Source organism: Stegostoma tigrinum, chromosome 13 (genome assembly GCF_030684315.1).
Source record: "Stegostoma tigrinum isolate sSteTig4 chromosome 13, sSteTig4.hap1, whole genome shotgun sequence".
In the NCBI taxonomy this organism is placed as follows: Eukaryota; Metazoa; Chordata; class Chondrichthyes; order Orectolobiformes; family Stegostomatidae; genus Stegostoma; species Stegostoma tigrinum.
The window spans coordinates 52,302,805-52,326,903 of record NC_081366.1 but is presented as its reverse complement, the minus strand read 5'-3'; the positions used below and the strand labels follow the sequence as shown (position 1 = coordinate 52,326,903).

The window sequence follows — 24,099 nt, the reverse complement described above, 5'->3', positions numbered from 1 at the left end:
AACAAGTAGCCAGTCTTGTTACTTAAGCAATGAATATGTCCTCAGAGAGCAATTTCAATGTACGTTAGATTTTTTTTTCAGATGATGTGCTTCTCACCTGTTTGAATAAGAGTATATTATTATTGTAATTCAAAGGTCTTATAGCACCATGGGTGCCACTGACCCAGAAGTACTACCCTAAGGCCTGATGGCCAAGGAAGGTTAATTCCATGGTGCAGCAAACTAGATTGAGAATCACCTTGTAAATCCTTCTAATGCATGCCAATGATAGGTGAAAAGAGTAGGAGAAGTTCCTGGCCAGCCAATACAATGAATAGCAAGTTGAAGTCTCACTTTCCATAACTGCAGACTACAACAGGCATACAGAAGCATGTTTTGCCACAGCAGCTTAGACTCACTGAGTGATCTCTAACACCCTTCACTATGCTAATAGATAACAACTTAGTATTACTCGAAACATTGACTGCTCCTTTCCTCCAGATGCTGCCTGGCCTGCTGTGTTCTTCTGGCCTTCTGTCTGTCTACCTTGGGTTCCTGCATCTGCAGTTTCTTTGTCTCTAACAACTTATATTTTGTCCAGAGGCCTTTAATACAATGAAACATTCTATGATGATTCACTTGAGCATTTTAAACTACAATGATAATGAACCACTTGAAATATTAAGTTAAATGCCAAAAAGCTTGATCAAAGAGCTAGGATTTAGGGAGCATCTTGAAGAAAGAAATTTGAAACTGACAAGCAGAGAGATGTGAAGAGGGAATTTCCAACTTTAGGGCAACTGAAGGTACAGATACCAATAAGGAATAATTAATATTCTGATAAACAAGAGATCAGAATTAGATGAATACAAGATTTTCTGACAATCGTGGGGCTGCAGAAGCTTCATGTGATGAGCAGCAGTGAAGCCAAGGAAGGAACTCGAAACAAGGATGCGACGTTTAAAGTTGACATTATTACTCAATAAAGCCAATGTAGGTCAGAGAGCAGAGGGGTGATGGTGAATGGGACTTGGTGCAAGTTAAGATACAGATGAAAGGTTTTAGGATAACATTAAATGCAATATAACATGGCACATCAGCAGTGCATACACAGAAATAATTAGGTCTAGAGTTAATAAGGACATGACTGAGGATGGAGGCAGTAGTAATGTTAGCAAAAAGGCAGAGACTGTGGCAAAGTCAGGTGGCATTACGGTAGTGCAAATAAGTTGTCTTGGTGTTGGGAATGTGTGATTGGTAGCTCATTCAAAATCTGATTTTTCAAATATATTTACTAATGTTACCCATTCTGTTCTAACCCTCTTTCTTTATCTCAAACTTTTATGTAAGGATTGATAACGGTGTACTATTAGGACTAATGGGCAATATTAAATAAACTCCAACAGATGGAATGTCTGATGTTTGTGGACGTATGGTTAACTTGTTTCCTTAATACTCCACTACCTCCAGTTTAAGGTATTTTCTCTTTGTTTGTTCATGGTCTGTAGTGATGCTGACTAGACCAGACTCTCATGGCCTGGAGAAGGACATAGTGAGCTACCTTCTTGAATCACCAGAGTAGTTGTTGTGTAGCTTCCCTCGCAGAGCTGTTTGAAAGGAAGTTCTAGGATTTTGACCCAGTGATAGAGAAGGAATGGTGAAAAAGTTCCAGTTCACGGTGATGTGAAACTTGGAGGGAAAGTTGTAGATGGTAGTGTTCCTATGCATAACTGCTCTTGTAATCTAGGTATCTAGGCTTTGTAAGATTAAGGAATGCGTTGGTACAAAGCATCTTGTAGATGATACACACTGTTACCAGGATGTGTTAGTGATGAAGGGGGTGAATGTTGAAGGTGGTGGGTAGGCTGTTTAGTCTTGGATAGTGTCAAGAATCTTGTCTTTTGTTGGAACTACTGTCATCTAGACAAGGGGATATTATTCCATTGCACTTCTGAATTTCACCTTGTACACGGTGGACAGGCCCTGGGGAGACAGAAGGTGAATTACTCACCACACAATTCCTGGCCTCTGGCCTGCTCTTGTAACCACAGTGTTCATATGGTCAGTTCAGTTCAATTTCTCATCAAAGGTGACCACCATGGTGTTGACTATGTGGGTTCCAAAAATGATAACGCCATTGAATGTCAAGGAGAGATGGTTAGATTCTCTCTTATTTGAGATGGCAATTGCCAGGCAGTGGCCTGATACTTCCCATTTGTCAGCCCAAGCCTGGATATTGTTCAAGCCTTGCTATCTTTGGACCTGAACAGGTTCATTATCTAAGGGGTCAAGAATGATGCTTAACATTGTGTAATGTTAAAAAGAAGTTCTGATTTTACAATGGAGAGAAGGTCATTGATGCAACAGACAAGACAGCGAAGGCTAACACACTCCCCTGAGGAACTCCTGTTAATAATGTCCTGGGGCTGAGGTGATCGACTTGCAATAACCATCCTCCCACTTGCCAGGTACGAGTCCAATCAGTGGAAAGATTCCTTCCACCTGATTCCCATCACTTCTAGTTTTGCTAGAGTTCATTGATGTTACACCCGGTCAATGCAGCCTTGATGTCAAAGATAGTTATTGTCACTTCACTTCTGGAATTCAGCTTTTTAATCCATGTTTGGACCAAGGCTGTAATGTGGTCAGAAATGAGGTGACCCCGGCAGAATTCAAACTGAGCATCAGTGAGCCGGTGATTTTCGAGGAAGTGACACTTGATAGCACTGTCAATGATTCCTTCCTTCACTTTACTGATCATGGACAGTGATTGATTGGGTGATAAGTGGTTGAGATGGGTTTGTTCTGCTTTTCATAAACAAACTATAACCAGACAATTTTTCACATTGCAAACGAAGCAACTGAACTGGTAAAGTCAGCTTAGGGACATGGCTAATCCTGGAGGGATTTGGATTTTGTAAATTTCCTTCTGACACTAGCGGTGCATCATTGTACATACCTTCATCTTTTATGACAGATCAAATTGACACTTTGAACATTTGAAATTAGTTGAAACATCAGCACTATAAAGTTCAAGCAATTGAGATTTATTCCAGTGGAGTGATCTGCAGTGTTGAGGGAAGCAATGGGGCTAATGGGATGAGTGCTATAATCTCTTTTCTTTGACTAATAAATTGCTTCAGTTCTTCACTTTCAAATGAAACATCTGTGGCTCTTAAACATGGAACAAAGCAGCTGGATACAACCTTGTATTTGAGTATCCTACAGACGTTCTGCCAGCTTATCATAACAGAAGTGTAACAGCAGTTTTGACATACTCCTCTGAGCCAGGGAGCTATTTGTTTCAACATGCAAACTTTAAAAAACATGCGGAAATATTTTGCACAATGGTGTACTATTAAAATCTTGGTATTCGTGGTTGTAATGCATGTACTATAAAGTATTACCAGCACCTTTAACCATTCTTCTGCTTGTTCTTTGCTTTGTACAGCTAATACCAGTGCCTCTGTTCCTGGTTGGGAGAACCTTAGTTCATGTTTTTTGCGCCGACCGTCTTTAGGCACATAAATAACATTGCACACATTGAGTGGTAGTTCCATGTGAGGTTGATGGTCTTTGGAGCTCTTGTAACACTAAGAAAAGAGAAACATACATTCATTTTGCATTTATTTGCAAGAAAAGTCCAATATAAAGCCACAGCTTATTCCTCATTAAAGGCAGTTCTAGTCACCCTGTTTTACAAAGGACTTAATTAAGTTGGGGATGGTTCAAAAAAAATTACCAGGATATTGCCAAGAATGAAAGGTTTGAGTTATAGGTAGAGGCTGGATAGACTTGGACTTTTTTGGTTGGAGTGTTGGAGGTTTGGGGTGACCTTATGGAGGTTTTTAAAATCATGAGGGGTGTAGATAAGGTGAATGACAGATATCTTTTTCCTACGGTGAGGGATTTCAAGACAAGGGGGAATATTTTTAAGGTGAGAAGAGAAGATTTAAAAGGATACAAGGGGCAACTTTTTTAAATGGAGAGTGGGTCGTGTGTGGAATGAGATTCCAGAGGATGTGATGAATGCAGGTACAGTTGCAATGTTTGAAAGATATTTGGATAAGTATTTGAATAAGAAAGGTTGAGATGGATATGGGCCAAGTGCAGGCAGGTAGGACTAGTTTAGTTTGGGATTATGGTCTGCATGGACTGGTTGGACTCTTCAGGTAAATGACTCTTTCTTGACTTCTGAGGAAGGGTCACTGCACTCAAAATGTTAACTCTCTTTCTTTCTCCACAGATGCTACCAGGCCAGCTGGGTTTCTCCAGAAATTTCCAATTTTGTTTTCTCAGATCTCCAACATCTGTAATTCTTTGTCTTAGTTTAGTTTTTCTCAATCACTTCCTTTAAGTTAAAACTCATTGAAAAGTATGAGGCAGATTTTCACCAGCAAAAAGCGAAGCTTGAGGCAGGAAACCTCCTGACTTGGCAGATCCATCTCCATGGAAACAAACTCCTGTTGCATTCCTTTTGGACTCCAGGGGTTGAAGCATAGGCAGTTTGGTCCGATCACCTCCAGAAGCTGTCTAATGACATCCATGGAGGTAGGTGTTTGGTGACGTGGTTTGGTCAAAGATTTGTCTCAATCTTTTAATGCTTTCACCGATTTGTTTAAAAGACTGATAGGCTGTCTACCTTCCATCACTTACATGCACCCACTCCCATAACTCAAAGCCACTATCATGCCCCCTCAAACCTTTCAGGCCACATCCATAGCTATAGTATTAACCACAAACAAGCTTCAAAAGCCATATGAAGATGAAAAAAAAGTCAAATTCCTAACAATCTAAGAGAATGATCACACACTTAATTTAGAGGGAAATGGACTCATTCATTACCCAATATAGCAAATTTAAATCCAAACAAGTGTTCAATCTATTGTAAAAACAAACAAACAATAAATTCCTCTTTGTTAACCATTTCAAACACAACTAATTCTTCAATAGTCTTCAATCAAAATGCATCTCCAGCTGTCTAGCTCAGATAAGTGGGTTTAAAACTCAGACAAGTATTCACAATGGGCTTGGTTACAATAACAGCCCTTTGGAAAACACTGCAATAAAGTCCACTGTACCTTCAGGAGCCAGTGCCTACTTTTTACTGCAGTTGAGTTTTTCATTTTTAAAGTGCTGGGGAATAAGATCACTTCAGATCATGACAATAAAACATACTTCATCTGCTCTTCATTAGTGTTTACACCTCCTCCATAAATTGATGACACCCATACTGAATGCTAAGGCCCTTGGAATAGCGGAAATGTAGTTCATGAAAACACAGCACTAAATTAGAATATATTTCTGGAATTCTTATTCCTGCCTGTGGGATTCACATTCATCCCCATTCCTTTTTGGGAAAAATAGGATCTGTTAGAAATGAGGCAGATCTTCTACATCCAGGTGCTGCCCAATGTTTTTAAAGGGCTCCAGAGTTAGGCTGCATCCATGAAAATCTGACCGTATGTCTTGATTCAGTTTGTGTTGATTATCAAGTACACTTGTAATTATCAAACATGTCTAACTCATTCTGGCAGGTCATTGTTGGTCTCAATCGGGAATTAGAAAATAAAGCTGAAGCAAACTTCCCAGTAACAGACTTTCATTGAAACAATTTTTCAGCACCCAATGAATATCAGACTCTCATTAATATGCTCTGGATTGAATCAGTGGCCAAACGATTTGTATCTCAAACTGGCTTACTTATTATCAATAGTCCATGTGATACAAATGTAATTTTTAGCATTAGATCAAAAACTGAAATCATCGTGATTGTCATCATTGGCGATACCAAATATACATACTTTTCTAAGTATATAATTACTTTGTAAATGTTCTCAAAAGGCAACTGAGGCTTCTGCATGTTTTCTGACTGATTGCTTTATCAATTGTAATTAAAGCAATCTGCTGAAATAAAGAGTTGTGTTAAGACTGTAATTAAGAGTATAACAGCACAAACACCTCATGCTGTGTCAACAGAAGCCAGGACTACAGACTAAATACAGTATTGTTCACTAAGTGCATAAATCATGCTATAGCGTCAGAATGGAATATAAACCAGTGAAAAATTATGAACTAAAATTTCAAAACTGTCTTAGGCTTGTAAACTGAATGAATTTAAACATTTTTTGCTGTATCAACTAATGTTAAGGAAAATATCATTTGCCTATAGAAACATGTTCTGATCAGTGTCTAATTATGAAATGAATTCATTTTTTTTAAACAGTTTGCACTGCTTCAGATTGTTTAGGCTGAAAACTTGATTGGCTGACATGTTTGGTCATTTTCTGTTCCATTGTCCCCTTGGAGCACTACACCATATTAGCTAAACTGTTTGAAGGGCTTAAATATTTTGTCACACTGCACGTGTTCCACAGGAATGCGCTTACTGGGTCTTTTTAAAGTGGATATATGTGGTTGAAATTTATTCATTAAGGTTTTACTAACAATAGATCTTCTAAATCTGTCCCTTAGTAAGATGAGCACAATGGACTTCTCAAAGTTAGAAATACATCTACATTCATAGAATTCTTGTCCATTCTGCATTCCAGTACACCTGCATTCTGATTTTACATTATGTGATGCAGGTATATATATTGAAAGCTCATTGAAGAAGTGTTTGAGCACTTAAGTAAAGCAGAGGTTTTTACTGCATTTAGAAAAAACATATTCTTAATTGTCGTCAAAAGAAAATTAGCTACATCAAAGTTTAATTTTGGCAAACTTATATCTTCTTTATAAAAATTTGCCTTAATTGGAAAATAATAAAATTAAGACAGAAAGGCCACAGAATAATGTAGGAAACAGATGTATCACTATGAGTGAGTATGAGTAGTAAGGGATACATGCACCTCTGAAACAGGTGAAGGAAAATGTTTTGCAACAGAGCCAAGAGAGTTTTACTCTACACTTTATATATTACATAGGCATATATCTCTTGTTAGAATAAAGTGTGTTAGAAAAAGCCTTGCATTCATGTATAGCTCAAGGGGTGATCAGCATACTGAGACGAGGACCCGTGGGCACAGCCTTAAAATTAGAGGGGGTAAATTTAAAACTGAAATGAGACGACATTTCTTCAGCCAGAGAGTGGTGGGCTTGTGGAATTCATTGCCATGGAGTGCAGTGGAGGCCGAGACGTTGGATGCCTTCAAGGCAGATATCGACAAATTCTTGATCTCAGAAGGAATCCAGGGCTACGGGGAGAGTGCAGGGAAGTGGAGTTGAAATGCCCATCAGCCATGATTTAAATGGGGGAGTGGACTTGATGGGCTGAACGGCCTTACTTCCACTCCTATATCTTATGGTCTTATGGAATGAGCTATAACCTGTACCAGATAGCCTCTACAATGCCCAGTGCACAATGCCTCATCAGTATTTCCTCTTCAGCATAACCAAGTGTTTCCCTGTAGGCATGTCAACTGAGACATGGTGAACTGATTGGTTGAACTGGATTTTCATCTTCAAGGAAGGTATTGGGACTTGGGGAAAATCCCTGAGATGTGCAAACTGCCATCAGGCCAGTTGACCCCAGAAAGTTTTCAGAGGTAGCCACAAGGGCTGCTGGGTACTGAGGGCAGACTGTTTAAAAGCCTGACTTCAGTGCTGTGGGACTTCATCCCAGTTATAATAAAAACAGTAAGGCCCACCTGACCTCACCCTTCAAACCCCAAGCAGTCCCATGCACCATCCATACCAACCCATGCTCTGCCATGGTCTCTCATACCATCTAAGCCATATTATGTTCTTCCATGTTGATATGCCCAGTGTACTGTGCCAATGATTCCTACATTGGCAAAAAGATACGTTTAAAATGCTTTCTTCAAAATAGTTTATACTTTTCTAATTTCTTAAAAAAGCTGCTTTAAGGATATCAATCAAACACATTCTTTAAAATATCAAATATCAATTGCAGAAAGTGCAAGCACTTGCATGTAATTATCTTGGGTCAGAGAACATTGTGCAATTGATAAAAGAGATCACAGTGAGAGCTGTCAAAACAAGCAATGTTTTCTCTTAGGCTGAGCTGTTTCAATAGTCTAGTGTATGAGTAGGCTCTTGGCCTAGCCTCAATGTACTCCTGACAGAGTTTCTGTTTTTGGTACTTTAAAGGGCTTGTGTGACTGATAAGTTTATTATCTTGTAATGAAAAGATTTTTCCTAAGGCAGTGAAAGGTTATGAATGAATGACATGTTTAGAAGCTTTTAGAACAAATCCTATTGTCACTATAGGGTTCATTAATTATATAAAATAGCTGAACAGGCATTTTAGTCTATTGCTTGATATACAGGGTATGAAGGATCATGGTTGCTGGATGCTATGGCATAGTTTTATACAGAAAGGCATAGAGAAGATATATTAAGCTTATCTTTCAGAAGTTTCCATTATTTCAGAATATAGATCATGGCACCTCTGAGGTGCTGTGAACCTCAAGTTCTTGAAAGGTTTGGTCCAACTCCATGAATATTGCTGACAACTAGACAATGCCTATCTCTGCAATGGTGCTAGTGCAGTTGAGAACCAGGAATGCAGACATGCTACCTGAACCAGCCTACATACTTAAATGATACAGTAAAAATAAGAATTTCCTGGAATGTGGTTAGAGATCCTGGAATTAGATTCTAACTGCCATTTTCACACTTACACGGAATCGCACTGACTCCATAAATTCCAGCCTGTTATTATAGTTGCATCATAAATAGTTACTAGTTTATGCTAACAAATTCACATGTTCAGAAAATGCATGTTTTAAAACTATGAATTCTTGATATTTGATGGTTCATACATTGATTTAATTTGAAAATAGATGCTTCTAAATAGATGAGAGATATTAGACTTTAAGTTTAACAATGCAAAGTGTCCATTCACAAGAAGTGATACACCTGAAAGTAATCATATCTTCCCTAAAAAGTATATCTTCCACTTAAAGCTGCATGTAGACTTTTTTCAAAAAAGGCACAGGGCTATTTTGACACGATTCTAAAACCTTTTCACAGGGATCTGTCTGCTAATTGGTTAAAATTCTGATGTGCTTCAAAAGTAAGCCCTTCCAAGCTTAAAGTTTAATAATCAATTTACCAGAAGTCTGTTTTCCTTAATGACACAGAGCTGCTTGGCCCACTGCCCAAAGCGCTTCTTCTTCAGCAGAAAGGCGCAGATTTTGCAATCTTTCACCAAGTCCATGGAGGCTTCCTCTGATGGCCACTGATGGGTCAACTGTTGACCTTTCCCATCTTCCTCCTCTTCATCATATGATTCATAAGCGCTGCTCATTACATCCGAGTCATTGTCTATGTGAAGCAATTAATATATTTTCAACAAAGCACTACAATCAGTTCTAGTATATTTGTCGCGTCATAGTTCTAAATACCCTACATTTTTAATAACCTCAGTGTATCTAGTCTTTCATTCCTTTTCTCTCTGCTAGATTTAAGCCCTCTGCCAAAATAATTATATGATAATCCTGTACGATGCATCAGCATTCTACTTTCTTTGCTCATTTAACATAGGACTGAATCAAATGAAATAGGATTCGTATTTAACTTTAAGTGAAAGAAATGTTCGTCCTAATTATATTGGCCTATTTTGTAAACATAATTCCTTCCTTGCTTTCAGTTGATGGAACAATTTTATAACTGAGATCAGGTAAAAGAAACTATTGATTAAAAGGCCTTTGTCAGAAAAGCTAACATAAGATGCTAAGAAAACAGACGCATGGAAATATGCAATCGTGAACATTGATTGAAAATACCACAAAGCCTGGTTGTAATATCTTTCATTATCAAATTGTGTCTGACAAAAATGGACATGAATACTACCCACTTTCACTCCTTCACATGGTCAAGGTGGTGACTGATCTGTGAGCAATACCAACACAGCTTGATACCAGGACTGAGCTTCTACAATCATATGTGGAGGAGAGAAAATGTGCCAGAATAAGAAAGATTGTTTTCTGAAAAATATCCCAGGTTTGTGTGCTTGCTTCATTGGTTACATAAAGCAGCCTTCTTACACTGAGTGGGGTAAGGTCCAGCAGAGCTGTGTGACAGTATGTGACTATAGCTGCTAGAAGGAAATGCTTCAAGGTCACAGTGTCCACACCTGCAGCGCTAATTCATCTTTTCCAATAATTGGATGATGATGATCCTGCTGTGTATTTCCAGAATTTCCTGTTTTCATTTCAGATCTTTTGTAATTTGCAGTTGTTTTAAAATCTTCATTTTGCTGAATTGAATATTAGCTGAGGGGCATATCCTCTGTATTTTTTAATGCTCACCAGGCAATAGATCTCATAATATTGTGAAAACCTTGTAAAAGACAGTCAGCGAACATGATATGAGTTTAGACTGAAATTACTCATCCTTCCAAATGTCATATTGTGTGCATGAAAGCCTCTGCTGCTGATTTCTCTTGCCATCATCAATACTACTCTGTATTCGTGCAGTCACAGCTGCCTTCATATAGTAGAACATTCCACAGGCAGAACAAAATATTATCTTCAAGTGTTATGCTTTATAATCCAGCTGAGAACTGGCAACACTACTGAATGCTCTTGAGTTTGAATGACATTCAAATCTAGGATTGAATCGAGGGGTTTTGCACGGTAGGGTACAGTTATGTCTGTGGTGAATCATGAGCTTCCTACTTAAAGAATTTTAAAACTATGAAAACTTTTTATAAACTCCACAGATGACGTTCAGAATGAGAAATCACCTTCATCCAAATACAAATGGGTTTCACTGATTATACCTTTAAAAGGTTTTGTAAAATAATCAAAAGTATTCAGAAATTTGAAACACAAATATGAATTGAAGATATGAGGATCCACAAGATGTGTTATAGATCTTTAACTGTCAGGAAAATAACTCACAAAATTAATGATGCTTTAGAAAATTTGTTAAAAAAAGACATCATTTGATATTTCCAAACTAAAGCCAGTGGACTCAAAATGTTAGCTTTGTTTCTCTATCCACAGATGCCAAGTTTCTCTAACATTTTCTTTTTTTTAAAAGAAAAATAGCTTGAGGTTTAAGAGACTCTTCCATTCTGTTTACAACGCTGAACTCCACGTACTTTTCACTTCATTAATCTAACTTACTACTCCCTTTGGATTTCTTTCTTTGATTTTGCTTCCTGCGCTATTCCATTCAAAGTTAACAGAAGCTTCAGAGTTAGCATTTTTGGTCCTTTACCTTTGGCCTCAACATGCGTTTAACAGTGTGTAAGACCGTCCAGCTCTCAATGCTCACACACCCTCAACCTCCAACCCAACTCTCATAGTACCACTTACTGTCCACGTCAACACAATGTCACTTCAGGGCCGTTACCCATCTTCTATGGCCATTCATGCATTCACTACCAACTGTATCGCCACTCATCAAGTATTTACTTTGGACAGACCTCTGGAGTCACATGGAGATGAAAAATACTTCAAACAATCTAAAAAATCTCTCACACTAAAACATTTGATGGTGAAAAAGTTTCCCACTCATTAAAATAAAACATTAAAAGTTTTTAATTCTTATGGTTAATTTCTTATTAAAGCAATTTTTTCTGTTCAGACACTAAAGCAAAGATCCTTTAATAGTGTACTTAAACTCTCAATAAATCTATGTTCATAACCCCTGGTGACATAGTTATAACTTTTGAAACTCAGCCGAAGAATCACAACGAAATAATATCCTTGAGATTTATAATGAGATACCAACAAAGAACTCTATTTGAAATTTTATGACCAGATGCTATTAGTTTTCTCCAAGTTGAAGCTGATGGCCTATTATCAAAACAGTCCAGCAATGGTGTATTTTAAATGGTCACTGGTAACTACAATCTACATTTTTATCAAGTTTAAAGAACAGGGGATGTGAAAAGCTTCAGATCATGACAGTTTTATAGATCTCATGCACCCTCAAGACCATTTAATCTGCTCCAACAATTTATGACTCCTGCAGTGCAGGTTAATGTCATTGCAACAGACAAAATAGGGTTTGTTTGAATTATTGACTTAATTCAATCCCTGATGATTTCGTTCTTCATTCTTGATGAATCATATCTCTCCAGTCCCCTATCCCCACCTACAAAGAAATTGGATCTGTCAGCAATGAGGGTATGCTTTACCATCTGCCATTTTCAAAAACTTAATTGGTGAGTTCTTTCTAAAGCATACAATATGAATTACAACATGCCATGCCATGCCTTATACACAATTACTTATATTGAAACCTTTCAAAGTAAGCAATAAAAGGAGGAAATATTATGTAACTACATGAATGCTTATGTTCTCCAATTATCCTGGTAAGTGGGTAATTATTGTCAGCATCTTCATAGTAGCCATCCTCAATAGAGTTTGGTGGACTGGAACTGTCTGAAAGAAAGGGAGTATATAGAATTATAAAAATACCTTTTGTAAAAAAAATCTTGAACCAGACCTGGTCATTTTGACTAAAGTGAAATAGGTTTAGAAAAACAAAAATTGCATTTGCATTTACAGCCTCAGAACACCCCAAAGCACTATACTGCTAATGAAGTATTTTTGAAGTGTAAACACTGCTACAGCATAGAAAACAGTAGCCAAATTCTACACAGCAAGGACTCACAAACAGCAAGATAAAAATCTAAGATATCCCCCTCAAACAATTCCACTGAATTAATGGGACGTTACTGCTACTATCTTCTATAAATTTGCTTTTATTATTAAAAAAATCTTTAAAGTTAAGTTGATTGTAAAATATTTTTTGCCTATTTTGCCCTCCAATAATATTTAACTGTTGCAGTGTTTTACACTCCCTTGATTAATGTGGTTCTATCTCTTACAGTCTTCAAATACAGCCTTATACTTATGCATTTCCGGAAACATTAATAGAACCACATTACTCCTGACTCGTTTCTCGAAGACTATTATCTTAAATGCCTTATTAATATTTCAATATTTGCTTTTCTTACTGTAATTATTTATTGATTTAAAGTCTTGGACCAGTTTGAATCTATTTGAAATTTGACTGCCATGCCAAGTTTATGCTATGATCCCATACAAAACCACCAAATTATGTTACGATCTGGATAGGAATGAGTAGTTGTTTGCTTTTATATTTAGGAAAACGTTGTGATCAGAAGATCTACTAAGACAATAAAGCAACTAGATTCCATAGGTTTGAACAAACAATGTACTGTACAAGTCAAAACATTAATACAATTTACAATGCTTTTACAATTTATTATATCAAGTGGACAGTGAAGAAGGTTACCTTAGAGTACAGCGAGATCTTGATCAGATTGGCCAATCAGTTGAGGAGTGGCAAATGGAGTTTAATTTAGATCAATGTGAGGTGCTGCATTTTGGAAAGGCTCATCAGGCAGGACTTATACACTTAATGCTAAGGTCCTGGGGCGTGTGGCTAAACAAAGGGACCTTGGAGTGCAGGTTCATAGTTCCTTGAAAGTAGAGTTGCAGATAGGAAGGATAGTGTTTGGTAGGCTTGCCTTTATAGGTCAGTGCATTATGTATAGGAATTGGGAGATTATGTTGCACTGCTATAGCACATTAGTTAGGCCATGAATGGATTAATCTGTACAATTTTGGTCTTGATGCTATAGGAAGGATGTTGTGAAGCTTGAAACAGTTCAGAAAAGATTTACAAGATTGTTGTCAGAGTTGGAAGGTTTGAGCTACAGGGAGTGGCTAAATAGGCTGGGGCTGTTTTCCCTGGAGCACAAGAGGGTGAGGAGTGACCTTACTGAAGTTTATAAAATTATGAGGAGTACGGATAGGGTAAATACACAAAGTCTTTTCCCAGGGTTGGGGAGTCAAAAACTAGAAGGCACAAGTTTAAGGTGAGAGGGGCAGGATTTAAAAGGGATTTAAGGGGCAAACTTTTCATGTAGAGGGTGATGCATGTATTGAATGAGCTGCCAGAGGAAGTGGTAGAGGCTGGTACAGTTATAACACTTAAAAGGCATCTAGGTGGGTTTATGAATAGGAAGGGTTTGGACAAATATGGGCCAAATGCTGGAATATGGAATTACAGTAACTAAGGAGGTCTGGTCGGCATGAAAAGTTAAACCACAGGGTCCGGTTCATTGCTGTACACCTCTATGGCTCCATGACCCAAACTAACATAGTAGATGTGGGTAATATGTTGTGATCGAACAGAAAACAGTGCACATCAAATATCAGATATGATCAGACAGATCCCATGGATTTCTTAATGACTTTTCCAGACTTTAATCACATGATGGGTCATCAAATCTCAGTAAACTTCACAAAGGATTACAACTCTTCACTTGACCTTGAAACTCCCTCTCAAGAGCCATTCTGTCATGCACTACCTCACTGACAGTTTATGTTCTGATTTTTTGCTTCGGCCCGAACTCCTTTCAACACTGAAAATTGCGCTAGGATTTATTCATAGGTACAACTCCAGCTTTTCATTGACAGCTAGCTTCACCACGCTATATCTGTCCCTAGGTTTTCCCAAGCTCTACCTTGCTCAGTTAATTGTGTTAAATACTGCGGGTGGCTGTTCAACTTCGACACTCAGCTGTCTTGATTTTTAGTTTTATGCAGCTTCTCATGAGCCAGCACAACCCTTTTCCAAAACCTTACTACAACACCTAGCTACCTAATAACTCCAAGAATGTGGTCTGAGTCCTAACAGAACAGTTATCAAACTGCTCTTGGGACTTAGCTCTGCCCCTTCCACAGAACGTGCATTGTTCAGTTGAAGAATCAGCACAGACAGTCTGCTCTCCATCTTCTTCACATGCTTACTTGCTTTTAGATGCTGCTGTATGTAACCTTTTGAATAGTCTGTAATCTTTTGAACTGTACTTCATTGGCTGCCAAACAGTGCTGAATATCCTATTGAACTTTGTAATAAGCGCCTCTCCCACTGCAGAAAATTGGATGTTGTTATCTAGCAAATTTTGAAACTGCATGTGCCATGAATGTTAATCTGAGGATTTCATCACACTATCTTTAGTGTTGTGGAGAATTCATTGAAAACCTTTTTATTTTACTGATGCCCTCAATTTTTTTCAAAGGCGGTGCCTCCTCTTAATAGAGGTGAATTCTTGCTGGAATACACTACCAATAGAGCTGGTGGCATTCTAGTCCCTTGCCCAAAGGGTGATGATACTTTTGTTAGTTCAGCTTGGTAAATTATCCTCCCATTAGGGAATCAATGGTGAGCCCATTCCTTCCTTTAACTGTTATCAACATGCATACAATTTTCCATTAGTGAATCATTGTGTAGCAATGATGAAAACCTTGTCCCATGTTTGGTTGACAACAGCTAACCCAGAGCAGACCAGCAATCAAATCTACTGCTGATCATGTTTAATCCTCACTCTCTTGCTAACTTTTGTACCCAATTTGTACCTTAAAGAACAGATTATGTTTTATAGCTTTAAAGTAGTTTTTTGGTGCTATTAAAAATTCTAATTTGTAAAATCTTATTTCATTTATTGCCTATTTAGGTTCGGCACTGATTGTTCGTTGATTAAATAAGATGTGCTCAATTAGAAATCCCAGGTATTTGCCAGTATTACCCCAACTGCTCCCTAGGGTCACCATCTCTCCCTGGTCAACACATCTGGAAGTACCTTTCAGTTCAGCATCTGTGGATCTTCTGCTGGTAATGTACACAGTTCTACACGTTGAGAGCAGGGCAGGACATCTGTCTTTAAAACAGGTGGCAGATGGAATTTGTTACAGGCTAGAGTAGGCCCACTCAAGGTATATTAAGAAGGTAGTGTAGACCCTAACTTTTCTTATTTTAAAGATAGACATGAGATGCTATATTCCAGATGTAATTCAGTTAGTCAAACTACTCACCATTAAGCAAAGCAGAATTTATTCAAACACCATTGTTAGAATACACCAAATGAAAGAACTTGGAAACTTACATTTCGTGGAAAGCCTAACAGAATAGTAGATACCATAACTATTACTAATTAACTGTTCCAAAATATTAACATCCTATACACATATCCTTGGCAAAAAGGTAAATTGAGAAAACAGATTTGTTTCACATGCAGTTCTTCAATCCAGGAAGGAACATGACAAGACAGTTCTAAGAGAACTGAGAAAGAGAGTTTAGCAGCCATAAGAGATTCACTGCTTTCCAACCCTACTGAAACCCCATCAACAACTGCTGAAAGCTAACTAAAACTCCTGGGTCTGTGAGAACCTGGCCACCCCCATTCAGGCTGCTTCTATTGTTCCAACTTTTAAAAAAGCCCCAAGGCTGAGTTGTTTATCTTCTCAGAGACCGCTCTGCACCTGCTCCCCAATCTCTCTGTAGAAGAAACCAGGAAAAAAAACACACCTCTTAAAGCCACAGCATCATCACATGTTTGATTCATAGATGTTTTTAGGCCACATGGCACAACTGAAGGTATATAGGAGGGGCTGTCCTTTGTAAAGTTGACAGACTCAAACTTGGCTTTTCCACTAGGGGTGGGGAGGATGCGAGTGATGGCGGTGTGTCCATGTGTGTGTACCGCCTCTATTGCATTTGTGGACTGCACAGGTTACTTATTTACGTGCTTTGCCCCTTTAATTTATTTTGTTGAGAAATGTACAGGGGCTAACTAATGTGTTCTCTGCCAAAGGACTTTAGGGGGTTTCTTCAGGCCCATGTAGCTTATAGTGAATAGTGTTTAAAGTCCTCGTTTCCAGCTTGGCACATCATACCAATGGATGCACAATGCAGGACAAAGGCTAAACATAGCAATACTATTGTTGTCATGGTAACCTGCTCTTAGAATCTCACTTCAATTTCATATCAAATGATTGTTGTCTTTTTTAAGCCTGCTTGTTATGATCATATTACTTGTAAAATAATAGAAAGATTTTGAGTGTTGGTTATTGATAAAATAAATATGAAACATGTATAATTTTTTAAAGGCTGGTTAGAACAATATTAGAAGGACTGGAGAATTTGCAGATGGGGAGAAATATTCACAACCAACACGCTGAGGGAAACCACTTGAGGATAGTTGTGGCATTTTCAGATGAAAACACATTTCAGGCTTTACTTCTTATACCTTCCCTTCCCCCAAATCCACAAGAACAATATAAATGAAAAATGTCATGCTTTGTTCTCTGGCTTTAGCCCATTCATCAAAGGCCACAATACTACGCTTCCTTTGTGATTTTTAAACAGTTCCATTCCCTTCTAAAATAGCGTGCAGCATTCTAAAAGCAGTCATTAGAAAAGAAATACATTAAAGCATAACTGACTCACTCATTTATTTTTGTTTGATAAAAATTTATACAGATATTTCCTTAGATGTTAAACCAGCAATTGGGATTTAAAATGAAGGAAATATGAACCATCTGAAGTCAGTGAATGTCTCTGTGTTCTAGCCTGAATTAGCTGATTTTACAGTTCTGTCCATCATTGTCCAGAAAAGATAATACAGCAGCCTACAAAATTACTGGGAAAGACATCAATGGGTAACTGCAAAATTTTCAAGAATATTACTTTGCAGATTTTCCCCTTGGTAAACATCCTGAAGGGTATACTCTTCACTGTTGTATTCATGTTCACAAGCGAAAATGGTGAGACATGCTGGAATATGGCCTTCCCCATTAACAATTTGCAACAGTTACATTCATATTCATCACATTAACATCGGACCATAGAATTTGGGAGTGGGAATAAGCTATTTAGTCCACTGATCTTTATCCAAACAGATCATGCCCGATCAGGCTATAGTTTTATCTTCACTTTCGTATCTGCACTTGTTTATCAAAAGTCTACTTAACTCAATCTTAAAGACAAAGTCTCTATTACCTGTTAGGGAGGAATATTCCACATTCTAATGATCTTTGAATTCTCTTCTTCTGTTGTTCTAAGGATAGACCTCTTCATTGGTGGTAGTGTATACTTTAAGATAATTGCCAACTCCCTCAAAAACTGCAATTTATTTGAAATAGTTTAATTTGAGGAAGTTTACTTTATCATCTTTTCATGATGAATGGGTTATAGAAAGATCAGTTAGGATTTGGACTCAAATATCTGTGGGTTCTGGAGTATCACCCAAATTAAATCTTCCAGGAGAAAACATGTACCAATCATCATGTGCCTAGATGTACACCATTAGAAGCTATTTCACCTTGACAGAAGAAGAGATCATCAAGCTTGAATGATGGTAAATTCAAAACTAATCTGTAGAAATGACCAAACAGATCTCTATGGAACAGAACTCGTGGGGAGATGGTGGAAATACTTAGTATTTTTTAATTTGGATCTAAAATAACACTTCCAACATCGCAACACTTGCTCAGCACTGAATTTAAACGTCAGCCTAGAATACATGCTTAAGCCTTTGAAGTGAAATTTAAAACCAAACTTCCTGTCTCCCCCAACTTTTTGACTCAGAGGCAAAACTTCCAACACTGAGCTAAAGCTGACATTATAGTATGTTATATTTTTGCTGTATTTTGAAAAATGATTGATAAGAAAGAGAATGGCAGAAATGACATAGCTTAGAACTAACTTATTGTATTGCTAAGTTGTCAAATCAAAAAATGATCTTGTACAAAGGCAAGTTCTCGAATGCTTTCCTCATCCTTCTCCCAATGATTATCCTCACTATTTTACAAATACTACAATGTTTTTTTAAAATTGCGTTTCTTTTAAACATTAAATACAGTGTCCCACATGACCACGATGCTCACTCAGTTGAAATCAAGTTTGATTGTGCAATTTCCTACTTATTTTCTCAGACCTCAAAACTGCAGCATTTCTTGTATCCCTCGATCTTCACTTATTCATATAAGTTTTGAAAACTTCACCTACTGTCACTTTGTAATTTGTTTCAGCTTTGTTATCATTTCAACATTGGCCATATCATATTCTATTTACCTTGGCCCTTTACCCAGGATTGTTGAATTGAAAGAAAGAACAAATGTTTTCATTTTTTATTGCATTTGGTTTCTAACTGAACTGAATATAGATCTTCTGGAAACCAATTCAGAAGACTTTGGGAAGTATCAATTCTGGTTAGACTGGAGATATTCCTTAGCAACAAGTAATATGGGGACTGTAAGGATATTGGGACATTTTAATTGGATTGCAAGTAGAATTTTTAAAAAGAGGTCTTGGTACATAAGACACGAATAAGATTAGAAAAGATGAATACTTCAGGAACTGAAGTTCTTTGTAATCTGGGTTCAATATATATTGAGCATTGTTTCTCTATTTTTCCTTATTAATTATAACTTTGTTCTCTGACTGATGTTAGTAGTGATAGTTCATTTTTTTAAAACTTTCAGCAATTAGTGATAATCTTTAAATATTTATACAAATTGCTGAACAAAATTGAGAGATTCTGGCAATGTGCTAGTTTGGGAAGGCTCTACCAATTGTGCTAATTTCCTCAGGCGTGCAGGAACTTGTTGGCACACATTTTGAGTTTGGTCAAATAAAAATTCTTAAGTGAAAAATTGAGAACCAAATAAATCAAAGTATAAAGAAGTTGGTGCAGCTTTTGAAGCTCTTTTGAGTGATGTTAAAATTAGGTTACTCACAGGTTCAAAGTCTTAATGCTTATTAAACTGTTCATCTTTATTGAATAAAATCCTACTCTCAGTTATGTTCATAAAACTGGATAGAGCTATCAGTCCTGAATAAATTAGGGAATGACTTCATTGGAAAGGAAAAAAGATGAAGCCAATATGTTCTATTATTTTCCCAATCTCAGCTATCCTCCTTGCCTCCCCAAGACTCCTATTCACCGACCTCCCCTCCATCTTGCATCTTTCTGAACCTTCGATCCTCTTGCTTACTGAGCACTCCCTGACAGTCATGTTCATAAACCTAAGCATCCCACTCACTGACCATCCCTCTCCTGCACCCTCACCAAGGTCTTGGGAAAAGGAATGGTCTGAGGGAGGGAGGGAGCGAGAACGTTTGCAAGTAGACAGGAAGAGAAGGAAGTGATAGCTGGGAAGGTCAGCACAGAGGAAGGAGACTGCAAGCAGTGCACAGCAAAGGCAGATATGGGCCCTGCAATGAATACTGATGAGTTTGACTGACAAACTTAAAAGATGAAGAATGAATTGGCTTGACCTCCAATGTACTGCATAGTGGGGTTATACATGCCTTCTATGTGCTAAACCAGGCATTAGGCAACTGCAGTGTGACAGCCTATTTTTCACCAAGTGACTGATTAATAGCTCATATTTAATTGAGTACTGAACTTCAATTTTGAATTGTAATAATGCTCATGGCTTCTATCAGAACAGATTTGCAAACAAGATTGATTTCCTTACAATGGGGAATTAATTTTCTAAACTGCGTTTGATCAACAATTAATTTACTGACCCTAAATTTCTATAGGGTTCTGCCAACCCTCCGTAGAAGAGTTCCATGCGTAGTCTGGGTGATTGTTTTATTTCAGATGCAAATGTTCAAATGTTGTCATATGTAGATATTTCAGTCAAAATTGTATTCCAAGCAGTATTATATAATGAAACACAATTGTTTTTATAACACTGTGCATAAAACATTAATGTAAGTGTCACTATATACTTGTTACAATCCCTGGGAGAGACAAACTGCAAATGTATTTGTGAGTTATTGACATTTATGGATAGATCCTATACTAGTTGTGCGATGAAGTAGCAAAGCTTTGGTGGATATTTCAGATTGTCTTACTAAATTTATTATCTTATATGATGGCATTAAATTTGTTGCTTAGTGTCATAACCTGATTGACAAAAATTCAATTCACTATGTGGAATCCGGATTATAGAGGCAATTACAAAAATGGCCATCTGTTCAGCACAAGAGTATTCTGACAACCAGAGACATCACAATTTGAAAGCAAATCTTTCAGAGAAGAGTTCTAATCAAACACAAATTGTAAGGTACTGAGGTTGCAAAATGGGGTTCTGACAAAGTAGTATTCTCTGGTTTATTTAGTACATTGTTTACATTGCAATATTTTATTAACAGCATAAATATTTAGTGATGATATAATTCTAGACTGAAGATGAGCTTAGCTGCTTCTGCATTTAAACCTTGCTGGCTTGAGACTCGTTCTGCAAACCTTCCGGAACCACTAGAGGTTTTTTGCTGACTGTTTGCTCTCCACTCCAACCAGGCAGTTCTGGCTGAACAACTAGATGGTGTCAGCTGTTGTGTCAGTAAAATATTGTCCTTCATTTGTGTCAAGTACATAAACTAGAATGAAAGATTTCAACATAAATAAAGAAATTTTTTCATTATAAAACAACTATTCACCCCTCCTGACTTCAGAGCATATTCATTTCTTTGGACCGTGCTCTTAGACTGCACAGAGAACATTTCAATACCATTGCTGGGTTAGCTAACTATTCACAGACACATGTTGTTGCTTGGAATGTTATTTTCTCTTTTATTTTGTTTTATTCATTTATTAGGTATGGACATTACTGGCAAATGTAGCATTTATTGTGGATTGCTAATTGCCCTTATGCAGGTATTGGTGAGCCACTTTCTTATCAGCAACTGAATACCTTGTTAAGCCATTTCGGAGGCCCATTAAGAGACAATCATATTACCACGAGTCATACATATGCCAATCTGGATAAGATTGAGGAAAGGAAATCAGACAATGACAACAGTGAACCAAATAGGTTTTTACAACAAATCAGTAGTCTTCTGGTCACTATTACTAATTCAATTTTTAAATTCTGATTAATTATTTAAATAAGTGAATTTAAATTCCTCAGCTGCCACAAGAGGATTTGAACTCATGTCCCTAGCAAATTATTCCAAACTTCTGTATTACTAGTCCACCTAACTCATCATTAAGTTACCTGTACCCACATTATTTTGACCACATTGGCAACCAGAGGTATTGTACCTTGTACAAATAAGGCTTGAAAGCTGAAAGGAAACTTTAGGATTAGCATAACAATCCTTTACTCATGATTTCATTTGGAACCAGCATGCCTGGTGCAAGGTTTTCACAGATTTCTCATCAATTAACTGATTTGGTAAGAAAACAAATGGTGATTCTGTCACTAAAAGATAGATTCAAGTGAAATGACCAAACGACCTCAAATGACCAAGATACTTACTGCGAGAGGTGATATACTCAGGAACTTTTCCTGGGCTTAGCGGTACAGCTTCTTCATAATAATCTTCTGGTGGTGGTGTTGTGGGTAGAGGAGGTGGTGTATCAGATATTCTCTGAATAAGAGAAACTTACTTCATAAGTCAGAATTTTGATACCACTGTTTACATCTAGCAAAGTCTGGCAACAGTAATAATTACCAGGTGACCAGTTTCAATAATACTTGTTGAAAGCAAATGGACTTGCACTTATATCAGACATCACCACCACCAGACCTCACTTTACAGCCAATGAAGTATTTTTTGAAGTGTGGTCCCTGTTATAATGTAGGACATATGGCAGCTCATTTGCATTTAGCAAACACTCACAAACAGTAATTGGAACAATGACCACATAATCTGTTTTTTATGTGATTAAGGAAAAATATGGACCAATTCATTGGGGATAACCTTCCTGCTCTTCTTCAAAACAGTGCCATGAAATCTTTCCCAACGATCAACCTGGAAGTTGGGCCTGTGTTGAACATTTCATTCAAAAGATTGCATTTCCTACTGATCAATGGTCCCTCGATACTACACTGGAGTGACTGCTTTGCTTTTTATGTTCAAGTCCCAGAATCAGACTCAAACCTGGAACCTTGCAATTCAGGGGTTAATGTGCCAATGACTGAGCAACAATGTACATGCTGGCCAAGACTGAGAGAAATCTCCTGCTCTTCCTTAACTCTTGCTTTTACGATTTTTTTTAATGTGAAAAGGCACACTCATCACCAGATAAACATTCCATTCATAAGTCCTTCAAGTTTTGGCTAAATCTAGTCAAGCTTAACTGCCTACTAAATCATGTGGTTGACACATTGATGAACTGACTCCAAAGCTCAACTTCAATCCTGAAGGCTAATACAAAAAAAGTTTTTTTTTGGTCTTTATTCAAGGCTATATTTTAGAAAAAAGCAAAATATTATTTTCTGAAAAGTCAGCTATTGAGGGGTTATATTTTCTACAGGACATTTATGCAGAATTCAACTGTGACAGGACTCCCTAACCATGGGAGGCAACTGCATTGTTGATTCTTCAGTACATGTCCATCTAATGATAACTTAATTCTTATATTAATTACATTGCCCAAAAGAAATTAACCTCAATTAAAAATATGATTAGAAACGTAACCTCTACATTTAGCAACTGAAGAAGAATGATTTAAAAAAGTAGCAAGATTTGTCACAGTCAACATATTAAAGGTTAAAATTATTTATTGATTTGATTTATCAGAAATAAAATAATGGCCCCTTTCCTACACTGATTATTTCTTCAGCATTAAGGAAGGGCCCAGAACTCACCGATTTGGAATGGGGAGCTTCCTGTGAAGGCATCTCAATCTGGTTTCCATCCTTACGCTCCTCCTGCATATCTTTAAGGTCACATAGTTCACAATCTGCACTTACACAAATAAGACTCAAATTGTAACTGTTGTAAAAATAGCACATAACTGTTCACAAGCAGTTTTACTTTGTAATTAGTGTTATTTGCATTTTCTTTATAGTGCATGTGTCACAGGAGGCAGCATGGTAAGAGGTTTATTACCATAAATTAGCTGCTGATGGCGCCTGATTCCCAAGTGCTAGCAGTGCTCAAGTCAGGAAATAAATTTCACACAGCATGTTCTCTTCACAATACTCATTGTTAGTTCATTGTTGGTTACAAGCACTTCTTTCCGTAGAACTTTATTGTTATGATTGCCATATATATTTTCTTTGCGTGAGGTCTCCTGTGCTAGATATATAAGACTTACTACAGAGTCACAGACAATTCATGTCAATAGTCAGATAGCCAAAGGGGAATTTGATTTGATTAGTATTTTGTTTTTCTAATAGACTAATGATCCCATTACTCAGAGCAATGTTGGCAGCAATATCAGGAACTTCTTGGTAAAAAGAGTAAAAAAGAGTGTGGATTGGACTTCTGGATGATGCAGTATAGATAAATGCCTGGAATCCTTTAAGAAATGTTGTAAGGATATATTGTAATGTGGAGCCCGATGTGCTTCTG

At 37.4% G+C, this 24,099-nt stretch overlaps 1 protein-coding gene across 2 annotated transcripts in view; it reads right to left on the bottom strand.

Annotated features, from left to right (window-relative positions):
- The window catches only part of afap1l1a (actin filament associated protein 1-like 1a), a 195,505-nt gene that overhangs the window by 52,300 nt on the left and 119,106 nt on the right, over window positions 1-24,099 (bottom strand). For both annotated transcript variants that reach the window (XM_048543076.2, XM_048543075.2), the window contains exons 4-8: window positions 23,391-23,485; window positions 22,056-22,167; window positions 12,246-12,344; window positions 9,059-9,270; window positions 3,393-3,572 (exon numbers count right to left, since the gene is read on the bottom strand). In XM_048543076.2, coding sequence (XP_048399033.1) covers window positions 3,393-3,572; window positions 9,059-9,270; window positions 12,246-12,344; window positions 22,056-22,167; window positions 23,391-23,485 — 698 coding nt within the window. The remainder of the gene's footprint in view (window positions 1-3,392; window positions 3,573-9,058; window positions 9,271-12,245; window positions 12,345-22,055; window positions 22,168-23,390; window positions 23,486-24,099) is intronic.